This window comes from Armigeres subalbatus, unplaced genomic scaffold, assembly GCF_024139115.2.
Source record: "Armigeres subalbatus isolate Guangzhou_Male unplaced genomic scaffold, GZ_Asu_2 Contig718, whole genome shotgun sequence".
Taxonomy (NCBI): Eukaryota; Metazoa; Arthropoda; class Insecta; order Diptera; family Culicidae; genus Armigeres; species Armigeres subalbatus.
This window is the reverse complement of record NW_026943499.1, coordinates 3,980-27,940: the sequence shown is the minus strand read 5'-3', so window position 1 is coordinate 27,940 and position 23,961 is coordinate 3,980. Positions and strand designations below refer to the sequence as shown.

Here is a 23,961-nt window from a genome sequence, read left to right as displayed (position 1 = left end):
ATATCATTCCCTTGTTGTTGGGTAGGGGAAATAAGGGCATTTTGAACACCCAGGCACACCAAGGGTAGATTAATCTGATTGGACGGCCTAAAATCGAATACACGATTTCATTAGTTTGAAGTTTTATTTTAATGTTTTGGCACAAATTTGTCTTGAATAAATTTATTTTATGGTGATGCGTTTATGCGGCACCACTCGAATATAAAAAAATGAACTTGTATACCTACTCCTTTATTTAGCATTTCTAATCAGCTCGAGGTGTCTTAAATACGAATATTTCCTCTATGTTTGACAAATTTGGAAAATGCGCTATGCTTGCTTTGTAACGGAATTGTTTCATAGATTGCGTATTGTTAGCTGTTATATACATTATTTAATTTTCTTATACCAACTGAAATTTATGGAATACGTTTTACTGTACAAAAGCCCAAAACTTCGCATGGATTTTTGCAACGGATGTTGTTACTAGACAGGACTTGCTACATACCTTGGGTAATAGGATTAAGAATTCTGGTGTGGACCTAATGTGTGTAAGCTCGACAGCGACAACGTTTGCTTCACACCAAATTGTACCGTATGAATTGGGTATCTTTTTGGAAACGCGTTTCATAAGCAGTATTCTACAAGCCAGGTCTGTGGTCTTATTGATTCATAGTAGTCCATATCATTCAACGGAGAGTAAATTCAAATCTGTTTACATAAAAATGAATTTCTGTCTGTCTGAACCTTAAAGACTCCGAAACTACTGAACCGATCGGCGTGAAAATTTGTATGCAGAGGTTTTTGGGGCCGGTGAAGGTTCTGAAGATGGTTCAAGACCCCTTTGGAGGGGGGCTCCCATACAAATGAAACATAAATTTCTTCACAACTCGAGAATTAATCAGTTTTAGGCGAAACAAGGATCGTCGGGTCTGCTAGTAGAAAATAAAACATAAAATTTTCTCATCAAGTCAATTGCTTATAAAAAGTCCGCATGGAAAAAAAGTTAAACTGTAGGATTATAATAAAAACATATTTACTGGAATATAAACATATTAAAAACATATAAGAATATTTACATTAAATATCAGACATACTTAACTTAGACATACAAAACTGAAAATTCCATTGGAGTTTAAATGAAAAATAGATATTCAAATGGTTAAAGTTACCATTAAAATCGGTAGGTTATCGTTTAAAACAGAAAACAGCAGTTATTTAAAAAAAGTACTGATTTTATTAAGTTTTCGCATTAGCATTTGTGTACCTAGCTGACATCATTCCTCTTCCGTTTCTCCCTTGATTTGCCACAAATGCTCAATTAAATCGTTCTGAATTTTGTAATGAAGCGTAGTATCGTGCACTTTTTCATATCTTGACAGAAATTCTCCGAATTCTGAATTATTCTTGGGAGATTCAAAGATGGTGCCATGAAACGAACTGTGCGGAAAATGTGTAGGCTCATTACGTTGGTCTTCTATTATCATATTATGAAGTATTATGCAGCAGCGCATGACCATGTTGAGGTCTTCATTGTTCCACAACCTGGCGGGTTGTTTGATGATGGCAAATTTCTCAGTCATAGCACCGAACGCACGCTCCACGTCTTTTCTTGCGGACTCTTGCATTGTAGCGAAGTGCTATAAACATAAAAAAGATTGATTTTAACATAAAATACATTATAGGAATACAGACATATACAAACTCATTTTTCGAGCTGGTTTAACTTACTTTACGTTTTTGGCCAACGGTTGACGAAATCGTTTGCACTAAAGTAGCCAGCGGTGGGCAAATACCATCGGCGAGGTAGTACCCGGTATTGTATGTATGATTGTTGATTACATACGTGATTTCCGGTAGAGTTCCGTTGTACAAATCTGAGAAAAGAGGAGATCTATCCAGTACGTTTATGTCGTTATTGGATCCTGGCATTCCAAAAAATGCGTTCCAAATCCAAAGATCGTATGATGCTATAACTTCAAGAATTATGGAAGGTTTCTTTTCTTTGCCTTTATATTGGCCTGCCCAAGCCATAGGACAATTTTTCCATTGCCATTTCCATTGCCAGTCCAACGAACCGAGCATTCCTGGAAAACCTCGTTTTGCACCTATTTGCAAGAGTCGCTGTAAATCACTACGCGTTGGGGAGCGCAAGTAAGTTTTTCCAAACAAGTGGTTCACAGTCTTGCAGAATTCTTGCAAACATTTAGGTGCAGTAGACTCTCCCATCCGGACATATTCATCGATTGCATCGGAAGGAGACCCGTAGGCTAATTGCCGGATAGCTGCTGTACACTTTTGAATATTTGTCAAGCCCTAGCTTACCAGTTGCATCAGGTTTTGAAGAAAATATTCGTTTTGCTCCAAAGCCTTCGCAATTCTGAGAAACAAGCGCCTGGACATACGAAAACGCCTTTCGAACTGCTCGTCTGTGTAAACAGGCGATTCCGAGAAATAATCGTCGTACAAACGTTGAGCTCCTTCCTCTGCCTTTCGATCGATGTTTGGGCGCTTCCCAGGAAGAGATCCTCCAAATCGCGGCGTTGATTCAGCTTCATCCATTGCAAGTGCCTGCGCATATGATAGCACTTGATGTACGAGTTCAAGTTCTTCATCACTAGATTCAAAATATTCCACTACATTTTCTAAATTCATGTTTAGGTCTCAATATTTAACTTTCATGTATTTATTTCAGTTAGTAATACAGAGTTGTTTGTCAACCATAAAAAATAATAAAGATTGAAAATTTAATTTAAAAGAAATTAAACATTCCGGTGCGGTAACAAATCAAGACAAAATTTTCAAAACGACTTATCTTCTTTTGTAAACAAAGACTCAAACGACGATTTCAGTACCAAATTTTCAAAACGACTTATCTGCTTTTGTAAACAAAGATTCAAACGTCGATTTGACGAATCTGATAGCACTTCCTTGCAAACCAACACCATCAACAGGTCCAAACCTTCACCTACGTGTTGATGGTGCTGATTTGCGTGGGAGTGCTATCAGATTCGTCAAATCGACGTTTGAATCTTTGTTTACAAAAGCAGATAAGTCGTTTTGAAAATTTGTTTTTGATTTGACGAATCTGATAGCTCACCCACGCAAACCAACACCATAAACAGGTAGCGAAAACCTTCACCTACCTATAAGTGGTGTTGGTTTGCGTGGGAGAGCTATCAGATTCGTCAAATCGTCGTTTGAATCTTTGTTTACAAAAGCAGATAAGTCGTTTTGAAAATTTTGTCTTGAAATCAAAACAGCAACAACCGGTGCGAAAATATTATGCTTCCAGTTGAAAATCGAATTTCGAACTCGCGAAAATCAATTTTATTCGCGTTCAACTTATAGCGCATCATTGCGCAACTAGTGTACATTGTTCGCAACTAGATGCGCTATACAGCGCACCAGATGCGCAGTAATTAAACTTGCGACTAATAGGAAAAAATTGATTGCCGTCAGTTCAAAAATTCGGTTTCGAGCTGCACACATAATATAACCGTTTTGAATGTTCAATTGGCCCTGACGAAAGCATCGATAGTGTCAGTGCCGTGTAAACAAAAACATCAGCGACTACGGTAGGACGAGTGTGGCGAAATTAATTAAATAAATTCGAATTTTCTTTTGTTTGCTTGCGTGTGGATCCGTGTTTTTTCGGTTGTTCTCGAGATGAGTGCCTCAAAGCCAAGAGGGAAAAACTGGACACAGCTGGAGGATGAAGTGCTATGTAAAGCATGGCTAGAAGTGTCTCAGGATCCAGCCGTCGGAACGTATCAAAAGACAGAAAAACTATACGCCCGTATATTTGAAAAATTCGTAGAGATATGTACGATGAATGGCGTACCGAATTCGGAACTACGGGCACCGAGTGGCATCAAAAGCCGGTGGCACACCATAAACAAATGTGCTAACTAGTTTGCCGGATGCTTGGCTCAAATAAATGCTCGCCCACAAAGTGGTGCTTCTCCCGAGGATAACCTGAAGAAAGCACTGGCATTGTACGCCACTAAGGAAAAGGCACCATTCACACTGATCAGCTGCTACAGGTTGCTGGAAAGTGCCCCAAAGTGGCAGCAATATCACGTAAAGGTAATAATTGAGATTTATACTTGAGTTGAAAGCACATCTGATTTTTATTTTGTTATTCTCAGGGCCCAGCTGTGAAGCGATCCGGTGACCACATCTCAAACGACGACGTTGAAGAAGAGGATGCGGATGCAAGTTGTTCAAAAACAATCCGTCCAAGAGGCCGAGACGCTACCAAAACACGAAAAATAACAGACTCAGCCACCCTCGAACTCGCCAAATCGGGCAGGCTTTTGGCGGCAGCGGCTGGCGCAAAGGTGGAGGATGGATTCAAGCGGACAAAAGCACTTACAGGAATAGCAAACCACGCTATTATGTCTGTAGATTTCAGTGGACTAAATACTGTTGCGAAGAGATACTATGAGCTTGAACAACATCGCATTTTGGAAGAAACACTGAAAGAAGTAGCTCCCGCACCTGAAAATCCTATGATAGCTGATGTAGAAGCGCAAGATTCAGTTCCTGAACAGTCAGTGGAAGTTTTATTTTCAGAGGAATCATATGAAGAAGAAGCTGAAGGACTGGAAGCTGAGCACCTCAGCTTCGACGAGGCGGAAGGAGAAATAGAATGCCTCGACCTGGTGGATGAAGAGCCGTATGAAGAGTTAGAAGATTAACTCATTTCTTTAAACTAATAATTTATAAGTGAAAGTTGCTTGTAATCCGGTTGTTTACTTTTCTTTTTACAATCGATCGATAATATTTGATACAAGTTTCTCAGCTGTTGAATACTTTTTACGTTTGATACTATGTTTGATATTCTGTTTTAAATTGTTAAATGTTCCTTAACATGTTCTGAAACAAAGTTTTAAATAATAAAACATAAATTTCACAAAAATAAAATTGTTTAATTTATGAAACAATTTCATAAAAATAAAATTGTTTATCAAAGAGAATTATTAGAATGACGAGAGATTTTATAAGCATTATAAAAGTTTTATATATGCAGAGACCACAACATGTATGTGTTTTCTAGATATTGGCTCTTTATTTTAGTTCACGCATGATATGATTAGACCAGCAACTATCTTCCCCTCTCGTGCTTACGATATTGTGCAATCACGCCTTCCACCCAGGATGTGGGAGATTCAACATGCCCTGTCTGTCGGTGTATTCAAACACCTGAACAGCATCAGAGACCATGCTGTGTGCATGGAATGTGAAGGAACGGATGCAAATACATATTACAATATTGGAATATTAGGACAAAATTGCCGGAGCGTCGGTGGAAGTTCAAGCTATACCCCAAGGGTATCAAGCGGCGTTCTAAAAAGAAATAATTTGTTTTCGTGCAGGGAATAAGATTTTGATTCTTCAAAGAAATAACCACTTTAAAGCACTTTGATTGTTAAACGGGTGATTACCAATAAATAGTAAGGGACTCGATTCGATGACGCTTCTGCAACTGATAACCAACATTATGGTAGATAGATTCTGACAATGAATCAATTTTATTTCAAGTTTGTGATTGTGATATTTACTATCAAAATAATAATAAACCAAATGCTTGAATCAAACATACATAAGCTAAATCCTTTTATTACAATATACTTAGTGGGTTACCTTCCCCAACATGTCGGCATATAAATACTGAAATTCCGAACTACTTTCATACTCGCACATATGTAGTGCAACCTCGCAACTCTTCTTGACAACTCGTTTCTCGTCCTTCAGGTATTCGTTTAGTATTTCAGTGCATTCCTTGGTGGCAATGACTCCCAAGGCGCATTTATGTCGTACCATTTCGTTCTCGGCACTATCTCTCAAATTTTCGGCCAAAAATGGAATGCTGCTTGGCTCCTGTAATTGTCCTAATACGAAACCAACTTCATGTCTAAAAAAGCAATCCTGTGGCAAGTGCCAGAACAGATTCTTCGTTTCGTAAGTTTCATAATATGAACATAGCGCGGTACCGGTTGAACAAAGACTCATTTTCATCCAGCAGAACCTTCTGCAGCTTTACACATTAAATGTCGTCTCTGCTAGAGGTGTCGGATCGACTGATGCATATTTTCTGTGAAATTCGCAACCCGCAGCAATTTCACATGTTTCCGCTACTTCTACTTCTACTGGTACGAATACCACAAGTGTGTCCCCCATTTTAAACAACTTTGACCCACTGTGCAACCTGTAGCTATTTATACTTACCAGTCTCATGTTGCATCATTGGTTCCTGCTTAGTGTCCTGCAGTACTTTCGTCAGAATGGGAATAGCCGCTTGGTCTTGCATCTGTCCTAACAGTACGCTAGTTCGTCCTTAAGCAACGCCGAATAGTCTCCGAATCAGGCCTCGATGTCTTGTTTTTGTTTTTGTCCGCCAATATTTCCCAACGTGAATAGTACGCGGAAACGCTCCTTCAGTGGCCGACCTTGGTCGTTCAGCATGTGCCCCTATCAAAACACTAAGGCATGGGGAACGCTCTTGAAATGTCGCCAAGCTAATTTTCGTTACGTATCTGTAGAAACCGGGAATATATTATTCGTTTTGTTCCATAGCGTTTGCAATCCTAAGAAACTAACACTTGGACATACGTAAACGTTTTTGAACTAGCTGCTTCCGTGTAAACCGATTCTTCCACGAAATAGTCGTTGTACAAATATTGAGCTCCTTCCTCTGCATTCCGAATAATGTTTGGGTGCTTACCAGGTAGGACGGCACACTTCAAACTGCGGTGTTGATTCAGCATCTTACATTGCGTATTGCCGTACATGAATTAGTACTTTGTGTACTAGTTTAAATTATTCATCACTATAATTTCATAAGATTCTACAACTGTTCAGTAAATTTCAAGTGATTTAGTTTGCAATTCAGAATTGTTTGTAAATAAAGGTAAATAATGGAAAACAGTGTTTGTTTACACGTGAATATTTATGTAGCAACCTATATGTAGCAACAACCGGTGCGGACACTAGATTGTATTTTGAAAACATGAACAATGACAACCGGTGCGAAAATGAGTGAGTAGCTAAAATAAAACCACATTGAGTACTCATTCTAGACACGCATATGTCAACGCATGGGTGGGGATCGTCTTAATTACATAAAATCCGGTCTATTTTTTTTCGATTTAATGCAAACCCGAACCCGGCCCGTACCCGAGAATTTTTGCATTCGTAAACCCGTACTCGGAGTTGACCCATCGGGTTCGGGTTCGATTCGGGGTGCGGGTTTCAAAACCTGAAACCCAACCATATCTACTGCATGGTATAAGGCGAAAGGAGTTGCTAATGTCTTCTTTCAAAGAATACGTCTTCCCGATATAAGGCGAAGGGAGGAGAATCGCCTTCTTTCAATGGATGCATCTGCCCGGTAAAAGGCGAATGGAGGGGTAACGCCTTCCTTAAATGGATGCATCTGCTTGGTATAAGGCGAAAGGAAATGATAATGCCTTCTTTAAAAGAACGCGTCTGCCCGGTATAAGACGAATAGAAGGGTTACGCCTTCTTTAAATGGATGCATCTGCTCGGTACAGTGGCGTAGCCTTCTATAAAAGAACGCGTCTACCCGGTATAAGGCGAAGGGAGGGGTAACGCCTTCTTTAAATGGATGCATTTGCCCGGTACAAGGCGGAAGGAGTTGATAGTGTATTCTATAAAATAATGCATCTGCCCGATATAAGGCAAAGGCAGGGGTAACGCCTTCTTTAAATGGATGCATCTGCATGGTATAAGGCGAAAGGAGTTGTCTTATTTGAATGAACGTGTCTGCCCAGTGTAAAGTGAAAGGATGGGTAACGTCTCCTTTAAATGGATGTATCTGCCCGGTATAAAGGGCAATTGAAATTTTGAAAACCACTTCTAAATATTCTGGGAGGCCTTCCTTAGCCGTGCAGGAAGATGCGTGGCTGCCAAGCAAGACTATGCTGAAGGAGGCTGGGTTCAACTTCTGGCCCGGTATAGGAAATTTATCGAAAAAAAAATTTCGGCTTTTTAGGTATAAAAGTTTCAACGTGTTAATCGTGTTTAAGGAATTCAAAAGAAATGCTAACTTGGCTTTCAAACCTCGCAGGTAACAATTGTGGGAATGCTGAATGAACAAAGGCTATTATTATTAATATTCCGCGAAACGGTGCATTCCGCGAAATGGTACATTCCGCCAAAAGTCATTCGGCGAAAAGGTACAAACCGCCAAATGTCGTACCGCGAAAAGTTACAAACCGCCAAATGTTACTCCGCGAAATGTTCAACCGCGAAAATGGGGAACGCGGTATAAATGGGGACGAAACAAACGTCATTTTCTTGGACTTATATCGCTAGAAAAGAAAGTCATGGCCAAATTTACTGCATCTGACCCTGTGACTCATCTGAATAACACCGGATAGAAGGACCACATCACAAGTCCCAACATGTATTCTGGATTCTGGGACCCGTACGAGCAGAAACAGTAATAATCAGGTCAATACGACATAAAATGACGAATTGATAGCAATTTGATTTTTTTACCTTCACTTAGGCCGGGTCATTTGGCCGAAAGGGTCATTTAGCTGAATGGGTCATTTGGACGAAAGGAACATTTGGCCGAATGGGTCATTTGGCCGGAAGGGTCATTAGGCCAAAAGGGTTGTTTGGCAGAAAGGGTCGTTTGGCCGAGAATGTCGTTTTGCCGAAAGGGTCATTTGTCCGAAAGAATTATTTGGCCGAAAGGATCATTTGGCCAAAAGGGTCATTTGGTCGAATGGGTCATTTGGCCGGAAGGGTCATTTGGCCGAAATGGTCATTTGGCCGAAAGGGTCATTTGGCCGAAAGGGTCTTTTGGCCGAAAGGGTCGTTTGGCCGAAAGGGTCGTTTGGCCGAAAGGGTCATTTGGCCGAAAGGGTCATTTGGTCGAATGGGTCATTTGGCTGAAAGGGTTATTGGCCGACAGGTTCATTTGGCTGAAAGGGTAATTTAGCCGAATGGGTCATTTGGCCGGAAGGGTCATTTGGCCAAAAGGGTTGTTTGGCCGAAAGGGTCGGTTGGCCGAAAATGTCGTTTTGCCAAAATCATTTGGCCAAAAGGGTCATTTGGTCGAATGGGTAATTTGTCCGGAAGGGTCATTAGGCCGAAATGGTCATTTGGCCGAAAGGGTCATTTGGCCGAAAGGGTCGTTTGGCCGAAAGGGTAATTTGGCCGAAAGGGTCATTTGGTCGAATGGGTAATTTAGTCGAGTGGGTCATTTGGCCGGAAAGGTCATTAAGCCGAAAGGGTCATTTGACCGAAAGGGTTGTTTGGCCGAAAGGGTCATTTGGCCGAAAGGGTCATTCACCGAATGGGTCATTTGGCTGAAAGGGTTATCTGGCCAACAGGGTCTTTTGACCGAAAGGGTCGTTTGGACGAATGGTTCATTTGGGACACTTGGCCGAATAGTTTATTGAAAAGTGAGAAATTAGGAATAAGAAGAGAGACGTCTCACTACTCCCTACACACATGGCTTTCGGCTTAATGGGTTTCGGCCAAATGACCCTTCCCAAAAAAATGTTTGCAGAAACTAACCGAATGGGGCTGTACACTAATTACGTAAGCAATTTTTCTGGGGTTTTCAACCCCCCCTCTCCCCCAGGTAAGATTTTTCCTATACAAATATTTTTTTATTTATATGGAGCGTAAGAGAATGGCATACCCCCCTCCCCCCATAAGTGCTTACGTAATAAGTGTACGACCCCAATATAATTACTTGACTCGACTCAAGTACGAGACACTGAAGACGGCCTTACTGTTGAGGTCGAAATACGTATCTGTCAAGGTACAATTAAGTGCTGGAATTAAATGGGATTGTACAAACTCGTCTTATGACAAGTGAAGACATTCCACTAAAAATCTCAAAATAATTTTCTTAACATTAGACAACTTATAATTTAGCAATCCTTAGCCGATTTTCTCGCAGCAAGTTTCATTCGACAGGGAGCAAACCCTCATAGATCACTATTGAATTTTATATCGATCGACCGTTGCGTTTGAAAGTTATAAAGAGTACATCGAACCATATTAAAGCCATATAAGGTTGGTGTCTTGGCTAAATGCAAGAAAGGCAATATTACCACTCGGTGAATTAAGTTGGGTTTTTTCAACGGGATTCAAAATAATAAAAAAATCATTTGCGCATTGGAAAAAAATGACAGATGAAAAATTTTCGCGTCCGTTTCTCATCGTGACCTACTTAGACCTTCAGCAACACCATCAAAGAGGGCATGTTGCAAAAATCTATATAGGGGAACGGTTCGGCACTTCATCCCATAGCTCCTATTTCCATCCTACCAAAAACAAAGCAATGAAAAGGAATTTAGTTTGTTTCTTATTTTTGTGATTTTTTTTCACCAGTGAGCACGCTTGTCAGCAAAAAGAAGCGACGAAATTGGTGCTGTATTTCTTTGTTTTGCGATGAGATGAATATATGTTCAGTGAGATGGAAAATGGAACAGTTCCCCTACATAAAAATGAATTTCTGTCTGTCTGAACATTATAGACTAGGAAACTACTGAACCGATCGGGGTTAAACTTTGTATGCAGAGGTTTTTGGGGCCGGGAAAGGTTCATAAGATGGTTCGAGACCCCTCCCCCTTTTGGAAAGGAGGGCTCCCATACAAATGAAGCACCAGTTTCTTCATAACTCGAGAATTAATCAGATAATAAATCAATTTTAGGCGAAACAAAGTTTGTCAGGTCTGCTAGTAACCACATAAACGTAACATTACGAAAATCTTGCGATTAATAAAATTGATGTTTTTATTTTATTGATCTCTTTGTATATTTCATACACTATGGCCCCAGGTGTGCTTTTATGTTTATTATTTTGAAATCACTCGAGACGAGTCATTATTGATAGTAAATATTAAATAATCGATTCCTCGACTACGCTTTTTGGCATAAATTTTAAGCGATTGTAGAAAGCACAGTTACTTATAATAATAGTGAATGATAACAACGTGGAACAGTTTGTGATCAAATTCAAGTATGATTCATGTGGTAATTGCTGCAATCCTGTTCATCGAGTGTTTATGCCCTGATTGTGAAAATATACCCGCAGATATACCTGTTCGAGCGTTGCTGAAAATTTCACGAGTCGAAATTACTTCACGGCCGTGCGTCTTGCCAATGGATAACCGAAAGTGATAGTGATTTACGGTACCCTTTTAATTAGTCCGTTTGGCGGAAGTAGGCAATCAGCGTCCGGTAATGAATGAGTTGTTGGCATTCGGCAAATTTATAGCCAAAAGTCATTTCATCACTGCCGACTTCTGACTGGACCGCATTACTATGTTAATGCACCGTCTAACCCCAGCGCATTACCGGAGACGATAGCCGGGAAGAGATTTGCCTCGGCTTCGCTTCTCTGAAGAAAGGAATCTTACTTCGGACAAGAGTGGGAAGAAGCCATAAATTTTCCCATCGAGCACCGCTACTGCTATAGAGCTTCGCTATGTGAGATTTTCCTCTCCAGGAAGATTTAAGCGGAAACTGGCCTCCAATGTACGCCACATGGCTTCAGATTCTACGGACGGAAAAGGCAGAATGGAGATGGACGGACACCTTGACTCTTTGGGGAGGCACGATGTGCTTCGAACCAAAGAAAAGATAAACACGCAATTAATTCTTATATTTGTTGTGACAAGTAGACAAATTGATTTGAATCCTTTGGGAAAGCTCTGCCATCTTACCTACCACCAGTACGAACCAATTTCACGACACTACATACCGGCTAGTGATACGAATGCGATAAATTCAGCCAGAGAAGGACGCAGCGAGTATGGCCAAAGGATACGACTCCCTGGGGACAAGTTTCCCAGCTGATATTGATTTGTCTCCGGCTTGCGGTTCTGAATCCACTACTGGCGGCAGTAAGTTCGAAACTAGCTAATTTATCAGTGCTACTGAACTGTCCTGTTTGATGTTGTAGCTTGTCGGGGTTGGGGGAGATAAATATCTAATTCTGCCACAGATATCGAAGCTCATCTTTCCAGTCGGATGTGAACAAAAGGACGATAAAGACGAGGAATTTGCCGTTCCGCCAGGCTACGTGGGATGAATAAAATATTCTTTTCGAAAAACAAGGACATTCCAGAAATTCAATCATTGTTCGTCCGGCCGAATTGGTTGGTCCATCACGGGGTCATAAATAGCCAGCAGCGGGCGAATGACACTTTGTGGCATCTGATGGATCGAATGCGTGATGTTATCCACTGACTGCTAATTGATTTGCTTTGAATAATTCAGTTTGATTGTGACAGCAAGGAGGGGAAATTGATGGTTTTCATGGGATTAGTTCTGTCCCTGGATGGGGTTCATTATGTTATAGGTGGCTCGGAGTGACATATGACTTTTCCGAACAACTACAACATTTTAATTGATCAAAAGGGCGTGTGCGAGCATTCATTAGCTCCTGTTTTTTCCCTCGATGCTCAAAGCCACTCCTCGTAAGAACCGCAAAACGGAACGGTCGCATATGCTTCAATTTTTCCATCAAACAAAATGGATTAGTCATTATGAGACCGGGCATCATGCCTGGGCAGGAGCGGTCAGCAGAGCAGAGTTCATCAATCAATCCATTAGCAATAAATCTTCAACGTGAATAAGCTCATTCGCTATGGTTGCTATTTGGGGCACGAACGATGAGCTGTATGACGAGGAGCATACACACATTAGTTTGGTTGTACCTTTTTTGTTCTCGTAAAAATGTAGGTCAGTGTGAGATGTTTTCTTTTGATGAAAAATGTGGAAATGGATTTCTATGTGGGTTGGGTAATTAACCCTTGAATACGGCGAGGACGTCGTGGCATAAATTTGATATTAATGACCAATTTATCATAAATAGTATCGAGTTAATGTGTACGCCTTTTCAACATTTTATGCAGTATACATGAAACTATGCAAGAATACTAAAAAATAATAATAAAGCACATTACATTGTATGTTAAAGTACCTCAGATGCCATAGTTAAATCTGAAGTCTGAACACCGGTGCTCAAAAAATCTTCGTACACACCGATTAATCTTTCTACACAGATGGATCCTATAATTGCGTCCAATTGTGACATTTATTCGAAAATAAAAGTTCATCCTTCTACCATTTTTCTTCCAACTTCAATTTACAAGGGTATTGTCCTCAGTCGTTATGCTTCAATTGTTAGGCAATAGTCTAGGATCGTAGAAGTTGATCTCTTGCCAACTTTTACTTTTCGACATCCACCTCCAAATTGGGTGTGCGCAACGTACGTGGTTCCAACGTAGCCATATACCGGCAGTGTGATTTATGGCTCCGAATACCGTAGTCTTCGATTTGCATGCCACGCTCTTAATCTTTCACCATCTGTGTCTGCAGTGCATGAATCCAACCAGACGAAGACATCAAGAATGGGGTGGCTATCTTTTTCGCTGGTTTCCCATCGGAATCAGACAAAGAATCGTGCCTATAGTTCAATGTGAGAAAGACTGGTGTGCAATCGAAATCTAATAAAGGCAAACGTCATCCTGAAACATCCGAGCGGTGGCAGCAACAGTAGCAGCCGGGTCGTCAGTTTAGATTATTTATTGAGCTGGAACCCGTAAATCAACCATTGCGCCTGTGAGCCATCGTCGTCGTGTTGGTCCAGCATTGGACAGTGCATTCGGGTGGAAAATCGAACGATGGAAACAGTTGGCCGAGATCGGTGCATGTGATGGACATTCCGTGACTCAATATCGGTGTCAACAACATCCATCGGGAGTGAAGGGTTCGTATTCCCGAGTGCAATGGGAGCAAACGTTCCCCGGAACTGCATTATGGGGTCCGAGGCTAAAAATTGCAGTACAGTTGGGTTTGATGCACATACCGTGATATACATTCGAGCTTTATCCTTTCTCAGTCTAAATGACGGCGATGCCAGATGCACAACAACGATGAAATACGGTTATCATCGATTGAAGCTAGATTTGCACTGGAAAACTTTTCGAAAACAATTTCAGATGAGTTTATGCACGCATTAGTATTCGGAACTTTTAACATTTGTTTATGTAGTAGAATCTTCTTCTTCTTCTTCTTATTGGCATTACATCCCCACACTGGGACAGAGCCGCCTCGCAGCTTAGTGTTTATTAAGCACTTCCACAGTTATTAACTGCGAGGTTTCTAAGCCAGGTTACCATTGTTTGTATTTGTATATCATGAGGCTAACACGATGATACTTTTATGCCCAGGGAAGTCGAGACAATTTCCAATCCGAAAATTGCCTAGACTGGCACCGGGAATCGAACCCAGCCACCATCAGCATGATCTTGCTTTATAGCCACGCGTCTTACCGCACGGCTAAGGAGGGCCCCATGTAGTAGAATATGAAGTGCAAAATCAATCTTGAAATGGAATATATACCTAAGCAAAAACTCAAAGGTGCAGCCCAATCGGGTTGTACGCAAAGGTGACGTATGACTACGTAGTAGGACTATATGAAATGGATGGTATTTGCCATAATAATTTGTGTCGTTTTATTTACATTGAGCAAACTGCTCGGAGGCCAACTGAATCAAGAAGTCGAATAGTTGTTCCCAGTTGGATGTACTTTGAGTCTCTAACCGTGGAATTAACATGACTCATCGGCCGCTGAAGCCACTCGACTGGCTTTCTGTCGGGGACATCACAATCCTTACTTTGCCACGTACGCTTACATCGCGGGTGAAAACCAAACGTTGCAAATAAATATATTTGCGTTTGCTTTCACGCCACTTCTGATTCTGCTTATTTCTCCTTTATTTCGGCCATTTTTGAGGATGGTGTCCTCCAAAATGGTCTTTATACAAAAGAAGGTTGATCCGACAATCCGATATTAATTTTCTTCAAAGTACAAAACTCAATCGTAAATAGCGAATCAAATTCGCGCGTCGGAGGGAGATGATGCAATTAATTTGAATGGATGGAATCACTAACAGCAACCAACCAAACAATCCATTTTCGCAATTAGCTCTTTCTTTCTATAAAATGCTGGTCCTGAGAAGAAAAAATTTTGTTTTCCCAATGCGTTTCCAATAAGCATATGCGGTATTTCGAAAAATTTCGTTTTAGGTGGTTCGAAACGAAATTCCGCGGAATTTCGCGGAATTTGAGCATGGCGAAATCTGATTTTTTAATTTCGCTTCGTTTCGTAAAAATTTGGCTAGAAAAACTAGCTTGCAACGAAATTTAACGGGATTCCGTGGAATTTCGAAACAAATTTAAACTTAAAACATACTTTTTGTTATCTAAAATTTTGGATGCAACGCTGAACAAAATCGTAAAGTAGTTTTCAAAACTTTAGGTTATACAATATTCCTATAAACGGTTACTACATAACCCCATTCTTAGTCGACAAATTCATATGTGGTCGGGGTTCAGCCAAACCGCACTAAGCGGCTTTTCGATTGACTTGTGATATTTCGCTCGTACAAGGACAACGGAAAAAGTTTCATATAAATTTAAGCATACATTAGCAGAAGGATATCCTCAGTAATGGGATTGAGGGATATCCTATACGATTTGCGACCAATGATATCTGCTAAACGAAAGTTTGAGCAGAAAAATGGGCAATTTTCCGTTGGCGCTTGTTGTAATTTGGCTGAACCCCGACCATGTAGTTTTCTTCTATATGAATGCGGAAACGATCGTATGGATGCTGGTCATGGGACGGCAGCTAGTCCGGGAAAACGCGAAGTGAAAAAAAATCTACCTCGCGTAGCAAAAATTTGTTTAACCAGTGTGCGATCGATCATGTTGATGCTGAGCACGCCAGCTAGTGTGGGATAACGTGAAGTGATAAAACTTATGTCAGCATCGAAGAGCACAAAATTATTTAGTGCGGAATCGATCGTGTTGTAGAAGATTATCAAACGAACCACATTGATCTTGCGTTGAATTGATTTGAAACACAGTTTTCGTCTTCTTGTTTTTAAAATAACTTCGTTTACAATAAATATTTTGTCGCTTACCAAGGGGTTTCACACGAATTACCTTCCAAACTAACCAACGATTCCTTTCTCGTAGCGCTCACGGAGATGCAGAGCATTTCTCGGTCTCCTATAACAATGAGTGTTAAACTAATTTTCCTAGTAATCCTAAATTGACTATAAGCACGTGACCAGCATCATTATTGGAAACTCCGAAGCAAGTATACAATAAGAATAACTTTTGTATCCCAAGAATATTATATAATTGGTGAGCTGTACATATTTTCTGTTTCTCTGCCAATCATGATTAGCAACTACGATGTGTACAGTTAATCAAGCTAATAAGCGCTTTTGACTATTTGCACAGTTCGTAAGTAACAATGCAGATTTGTGGGTATTTCTAGATCTTCGCATGGAATTTGCAAAAAAAAATCCAGAACGGGTTGAAAGATCATTAAAATTGCTGAAAGTTCTTTACTTAAGATTGCTTTCAGCACATACTGACCATAACAGCTGTTCTCATATGCCAAGGACACAAAAACGATACCTCAGTTTGTCGAGCTGATTGTATATAAGACTATGGGTCTGTGAATTTCAATCGATAATGCATATCTTCGTGCATTTTAGAAAGGTGCACAGGATTCTTCTAGTGAGCAAATGTATGCTATATATCAGTGATCCCCAAAGTGCGGCCCGCGGGCCGCATGCGGCCCTCCAAGCCTTTTCATGCGGCCCGCGAAGGATTTTAGAGAATACACTACATGTGGCCCATTGTAAGCATAAAGCATGACTAGAAAAGCTTTTCATTGTCCCCATTTGTTGTTGCATTCGAGGATTTTATCAAGTTTGCAGCATTATGTTGTTGACTCGCCATATATAAAGCATGAATCGTGTTATCATGAAATGAAATTCTTCACTTCAAAAATATTATGTAGGCTAACAGCAAACATACTCCGATATTATTGCCCCGGGCTATAAAAATAGCATTTTTTTTTCGCGAGTTTAATCGAGCTTAATATTGAGCTTCATGTAAGAATAATGCTGCTTCATACTGCTCCGTAATAAGGATGCCTTTATTCTTAAAAATAAGTAAGGGCTCGGCGAAATTTAATTGAAAAATCGCTGGATAATTAACTCCAGCGAACACGTTGACTATCATGTCAACGTACTTTAAGCTACGAAAAATATTGAAAGAAATCAACATTTTTTACAGACTCCGATATTGATGAAGAGAAGCTAATTTACTCAAGTTCTACACAACATGTTGTCGTTATTTGCGCGACAACTTATAGTGGACAACAATCTTCAAATGCATAAGGTCATATAGACGGAGTTCTGCTTAACCGCAACAAGCGGCTTTTGGACTGTTTTGTGATACTTTCCTAGTAAAAAGAACACAAAACAATATTCGTATCTATGTTTGCATTTATTTGATAAAAATATCTTCAATTACTAATAAGAGTTTAGATCAATGAGTTCTGTAAACAATTACAATCGCAACACGTTGTTTTGTGCGCAAAATTGGGTGATTTTCTATTCATTGGCCCTTGCTGCGGATTGGCAGAACACCGACCATCTGATCATTTGGAAAAATAGCTTAGAATACTTTCTGCCAACTGAACCGTAAAGTTGGGGATGTAAAAGAACTATCTCCTGTCATTCTGAAAGAGCAGAAACAGCAGTTTCGACTCATCGTCAGCTACGGCGATAAAACCTGCGGAATTAAATATCTTTACAATTATATTTAACAAAAATATTTATTTATAAGAATAAAATATTTTGTCAAAATTTTATTTTTGATATAAAACATCATTTTGTACTAAGTTTTGAAATTCTATTTAAAATGGAAAACAAAAATTGCAAATATACTGCGGCCCGCTTCAATAGTTCAAAATTGCAATGCGGCCCTTGATAGTAAGCATCCTGGGGACCACTGCTATATATACTGTATATGTAGACGAAGAATAAGAAGGAATACATTTTGGCTGATACGCTATTTTCAAATGTTGGTCTAGTAATATCAATTCTCTATCTGCGTATACGTCTCGATTATGTGGATACATAATCGAGTATCCCACTGAATAAAAAATAAATCTAAGCATTAATTTTCTAATTTTGACTAAGTCAGTACTAAGTCCACGCTGACAAGACAATATGAAGTATGCTTCAGCATAATTACATAATTCCTTAGTGAACTAAAATTTCAAACGAAATTTGAATCCGTATATGAAAAATCCCCTATTATTTCTTTATTTTTATATACTTACAGTTTTATATTACTGATATAAATTGATCAGATTCGGGAGCACACGCTCCACGATGAATTCCTTTGAAGCGGCACAAATGCTGGGGTATTGCCTTATCGCCAATAGTATATACGGCGAGAATGTGGCGATTTATCACAGATTGCCTTTAATGTTATTGTAACTCTTTTGGTCGCAAAACAGTTCTTCGACTTTGAAAAAGTGAAATCAGAATTGCGTACATAATGTAAAACCAATTTAATAAAAATTCCGCGGAAAAAAAAATTAAATTTCGTTTCGTTTCGAAAAATTTCGAAATAAGTGAACCTTGATTTCGTATCGTTTCGAAGTCTCGAAAGAAATCTTTATTTCGTTTCGTTTCGATCCGAATCAACACAGACATTTTAAATTTCGTTTCGTTTCGTTTCGTTAGGAAAAAGTGTGTTATCGCATACCCTTACTTTCCAATAACTAACTGCATCCAAACGCTTGTCAGCACCTTGCGTTGAAATTTTCCGACCGCCACTTGATGATTTTTCGCTAAGCCTCCACCATTTGGAATAGATTTTCAGCATTGCCACTGCTATCGTCCTCATGCTGCTGTGTCCGCTCCCCTGCATCAAATTTTGTCGAACCGCTCATTCCGCTCTTTCCGCGGAATCCCGATCAAAATGCTGGCGCGCGAAAATGAATTTTTTTTTTTGAATAAATTTCTTTTTTATTTCATATAGTTTTTGTATTACAATTATTTTACATGGTAAGTGGTCAGCCAATGTTGGCTCTTCAACTTTGTTATTTCAGTTCTGGTTTTATTGGTAACAATTAGTTTTGATGGAAAATAGAAAATAATGATTTTGACTTCATAAAGCGCTGGTTAATTTATAAATTTTAAAACAATTGAAATTCCTACCTAACATAACCTAAACTAAACCTAAACAACTTGAAAAACTAGGTGACTAGGTCTCTCACTACCTGGTGTTCAGAAGTTTGGCAACGAACCCTGTACTTCGCCATTGACTCACCAAAGCGATCGCTCAATAATTTTACTTCGGCTAGACGGTGAACCTCGGTATTCCTCATTCTCCGCGGGCAATCCAGAATAATCCGGAGGAATTTATTTTGCACTCTTTGCAGTTTTAGATGATGTGATTTTGCGCAGCTTTCCCATATTGGCATACCATAATCGATAACTGGGAGGATGACCTGTTTATAGATGGCAAGCTTGTTCTTGCGGGACATGGTCGATTTTCGGTTGATAAGTGGATACAGCAGTTTTAGTAATACATTACACTTGGTTACAGTTTTGTCTACCTGCTCTCTGAAGTTCAGCTTGCTGTCTAGTGTTAAGCCGAGGTAGTCAGCCTCATTGCTCCATTCAACTGGTGTGCCGTTGATAGCGATTTTGCAATCCGCAGCCGGTACAAGTTTGGGTGATTTTGAATGGGGAAAGAGAATGGTCTGGGTCTTTGCGGCGTTGATACAGATCTTCCAGCTAGTGAAATATTCTATCAGGACATCCAGGCCACGTTGGAGCTTTGATGTGAGGGCTCTGATCACTCTACCTTTGTAGATGATGGAGGTGTCATCTGCGAACAGAGACAGTGTGCCGCCTTCAGGAAGGTCCGGCATGTCAGAGGTGAACAGATTGAACAGTAGGGGCCCGAGGATACTGCCCTGGGGGACGCCGGCGATGATGCCATGCGCGTCAGAAGTAACTCCGTTAATAGAGACCTGAAAAGTCCTCGCCGACAGATAATTGTGGATGATTTTCACCAGGTAGACGGGAATATTGAACCTTTGCAGCTTTAGGCACCCAGACCATCGTGCCAGACGTTGTCGAAGGCCTTTTCGACATCCAGCAGGGGCATGGCAGATGTTTTGGATACAGACTTGTCCCGACTGAGGATATTCTTGACTCTGGTTAGTTGGTGAACAGTGGAACGGCCGCGGCGAAACCCAAACTGTTCCTCAAGCAGAATGTTGCTCTGTTCGGCAGATTCAAGCAGTCGACTGTGGATTGCCTTTTCGAAAAGCTTGGACAACGCTGAGAGAAGACTGATGGGCCGATAGCTTTTAGGGGAGGTAGGGTCCTTACCGGGTTTTTTGATTGGTATCACTTTAGCTGACTTCCAGACCGATGGGAAGTAGCTGATCCGGAGGCACTGGTTGAAAATCGCGGCAAGGTGTCCAAAGAACTGTACACTCATGTGCTTCAATTCCAGATTAAATATGTTATCGAAACCTGGAGCCTTCATATTTTTGGATGATTTGACAAAGGACGTCAGTTCTTCAGCTGTTATAACCATCTCCATAGAAAAGTCGTTGGGAGATAAATGGAGATTATTTATATGGCCGCTGACAGCAACTTCATGTGTCGTCCGAAGTGTCGTCCTATTTCAGCAGCCTTCTCAGCAGGAGTTACCAAGAAATCTGTAGATCCATTGTTGCCAAGTGGGATTAACGGAGGGATAGGCCGAGGTTTGGTTTTCAAAATTTTAGTCAGCTTCCAGAACGGCTTAGCACAGACTGGAAGTGCCTTGATCTTTTTGGAAAAATCACTATTTCTGAGATCCACCATTCTAGTCTTGATGATTTTCGTTATACGATTGCAATCGGTTTTTAAAGAAGGCAGACCAGTGCGCTGATATTGTCGTCGTTTAACGTTACGTAGACGAATCAAATCTTTGGTGAGCGTGTCAATGGTTAGGTTGTTGCTTACCTGTCGGATCACCGGTACATGTTGTTCCCTTGCCAGTGAAATCGCCTCTTCCATGGAACGCAATTGGCGATCGATGTCCTCGGACGTCTCGGGAAGCGCATCGTAGTCAACGTTGTCATCGACACACTGCCGGAATTGATCCCAGCTGGTACGATGGTAATTTCGCCGGGTTAGTATGTGCCGATTTACTGAGGAACCAACTTTTATCACCACCGGATAGTGGTCCGAGCTGAGCTCCTGATAAGTCACCGGCTGGGAAATATGGTTGTCCATGTTGGTAAGGAAGATGTCGAGTACTGCATGGACGCCGGAGTGACTCAACCGGGTGGGAGAATCCGGTTCCAAGATGGTGTAGTGTCCCTCGTCGAGATCTTGTTGGAGAATGACGCCGTTTTGATTGCTCCGTGTATTTGTCCAAGCTTGGTGCTTTGCATTCAAGTCGCCTCCGATAATGTAATGCTCATGCCGTCGAGTCAGCTTGATGATGTCATTTCGCAGAGCTACCGCTGATCCATCTCTTTTGTTAACTTGTTTTGGGCAGTAGGCCGCAATGATGATGATTGGACCAACGGTAGTGGCTATCTCAACTCCCACGGCTTCGATGAGTTTTAGCTGGAAACTAGGCAATAGTCGGCAGTTGATATTTCGTCGCAGAGCAATGGCCACGCCCCCTCCTCCGGAGCTGGTCCGATCAAGCCTGATAAGACGAAAATCTGGTATGAAAACGTTAATCTCTGGCTTGAGATGCGTCTCCGTGATGACAGCGATATCGATGTTGTGCTCGTTCAGAAAATCGCTGAGCTCATAATTTTTGTTCTTGATAGAACAAGCGTTCCAGTTCAGGATGCTGATGGAATCTTCAGGGCCCATATTTAGCGAGAAACTCCATTACCGCTGAAGCAGCGGCTTGAATTTGCTGTTCCTTGGAACGACAAGTGCGTAACCGTCGGTACAAACCCAACGTGAGCTCAGTGATCTCCTCTGAGGAGTAGAGGGAGTCAGCAGACGGTTGTTTGGGGGAGGTACTAGACCCAACATTTCCCCATCCAGGAGGGGAGCTGTTGGAGACCGAAGGAGCTGCGGCGGTAGCCGCTAAGCGTTCTTGCACGGATGGAGCAGGCATTCGGGATGCTTGACGATGTGGCTGAAGTGGTGCCAGATTCGGTACCTTGTACCGGAGCGATGGATAATGTTCCTCTGTTCTCGGAGGGGGTGGACGTCTTTGAGTTCCACGAATGATTTTCGTGGACGCCTGTTTGCGAATCTCCAAATACTCCGCTCTTTTGGGACAGGCTCGGCTACTGCCTTCGTGATTGGAGCCGCAATTGGCGCACTTAGGCTCTGCTTCCTCGTCCATATGGGTGCAATCCTTTGATACGTGGCTTCCAGCACACCTTCCACATCGAGATTTCATGTGGCAGTTACGTGTACCGTGACCAAATGCGAGGCAGTTAGTGCACTGCGTCACGTCGCGCTTTTTCGGTCGGTAACGCTCCCATTCCACAATAATGTTGAAGAGCGCCCTGACCTTCCGCAAGTCCATCATTGAGATGGAGCCCTTCTCTAGGTGCACCAAAAATAGGTGGTCTCGGTGACTGCCACTTTCGGCCCGTCTGATGGGGAACACATGCTGAACCTTCAGCTCTTTCTCCTTCAGCTCAGCAACAATTTGCTCGACGGGATATAACGGTAATCCGCGAACAATAACTTTCAGCGGTTTGCTGCCGGGGGGGTCATGACTGTAAAATTCATGCCCCTTCTCGGTGAGAAAAGCACCGACCGACCGATAGTCTGCCATCGTGGAACAGACCACTTTTGTGCCTGTGCTGCACAGTTTAAACAGAGGATGAATCTGTTTTTTCACCAGCTCGTCCCTGAGCATGGCGATTTCCTTCGTCGCAGCGAAGAGTGGAGGAACCTTTTCTTTTTGCTGAGCTGGAGGAACCTTTTCTTTTTGCTGAGCTTTCGATGCCGCTAGAACAGCAAACTTATTGCTGGCTAACAGAGCCGCACTCGGATCTGGTGCGTTGTCATCCATCCGCAGCCGCTTTAAGCCAGTCGGGGCGATTTGTTGGTGTTGTTTTCCTGGTTGGAGGCGGAAGCTGCTGACTTCTGCCGATTGCGACCCATCGCAATGGCTAGGGGTCGATTTGCCGTGGATAGCAGCGGCGTCGCTTTGTTCGATGCCACCTCAAGTAGGTGCGCAAGTGCGGGCGACAAATCGCGGTGTCGCGAAATTGCGAGAGAAGAAAACGAGAGAAAATTTTACCAATTAACAGCGCGAGCGTAAAACACGACCGGTCGTGTCGCTTGTCCGTACTCGAATCTGCTGGCGCGCGCCGGAAAGCAGCTTTCTTGTATTCAATAAATTAAGCCCGTTAGCCCCGCCCCTTTGTGATCTATATGGGTGTAAATATAATGTGCCTTCAAAACGATTAATGAAGGGGCGGGGCTAATGGAATTTCATCATTAGATATAAGAAAGCTGATTTTCGGCGCGCGCGAGCCATTTTGATCGGTATTCCGCAGCAGACAACGGACCGTTCGGAGAATGACAAATTCTAAGAATCCTATGAAATTTTCTCCCAAAATTCTGAATTTGGTTATGAGATGTTGGTTATCTAAGATGCGTATTGTTACGAATGATAACAACAGAAATTTGACTCAAGACGAAGTTTCTCCATATTACCAAATATTATCTCTTCTTTTCTCTTCTCTTGGATGGTTGCTGATTTTATACAAAAGAAGGTTGATCCAACTATCCGAAATAAACTTTCTTTAAAGCGCAAAACTCAATCTTAAATAGCGAATTTGATAGCGCGTCTAATGGAGATGATGCAGTAAATTTGAATGGATGGAATCAATAACATCAACCAAGCTACCACGTCGGGTTTGACCACCGCCACCGGAACGGCCCATTTTCGCAATTAACTCTTTCTTTCCATAAAATGTTGGTCCTGAGAAGAACCAATTTTCATTTCCCAATGCGCCTTTCCAATAACTAACTGCATTCAAAAGCTTGTCGGCACCTTGCATTGAAACTGTCCGACCGCCACTTGATGATTTGTCGC

General features: G+C 41.4%; 1 protein-coding gene and 1 pseudogene across 1 annotated transcript; both read right to left on the bottom strand.

The window, feature by feature from the left end:
* Positions 1–1,256: 1,256 nt before the first annotated feature.
* On the bottom strand, positions 1,257–2,634 carry LOC134204578 (uncharacterized). Its single transcript, XM_062679385.1, has 3 exons — positions 2,385–2,634; positions 1,711–1,856; positions 1,257–1,619 (listed from the first exon to the last, which is right to left on the bottom strand). Exons 1-3 carry the CDS (start codon positions 2,632–2,634, stop codon positions 1,257–1,259), a joined length of 759 nt encoding a protein of 252 aa, XP_062535369.1.
* Positions 2,635–5,616: 2,982 nt separating this feature from the next.
* LOC134204580 (deoxyhypusine hydroxylase-like) lies at positions 5,617–6,450 on the bottom strand (annotated as a pseudogene).
* Between the last annotated feature and the right edge of the window lie 17,511 nt (positions 6,451–23,961).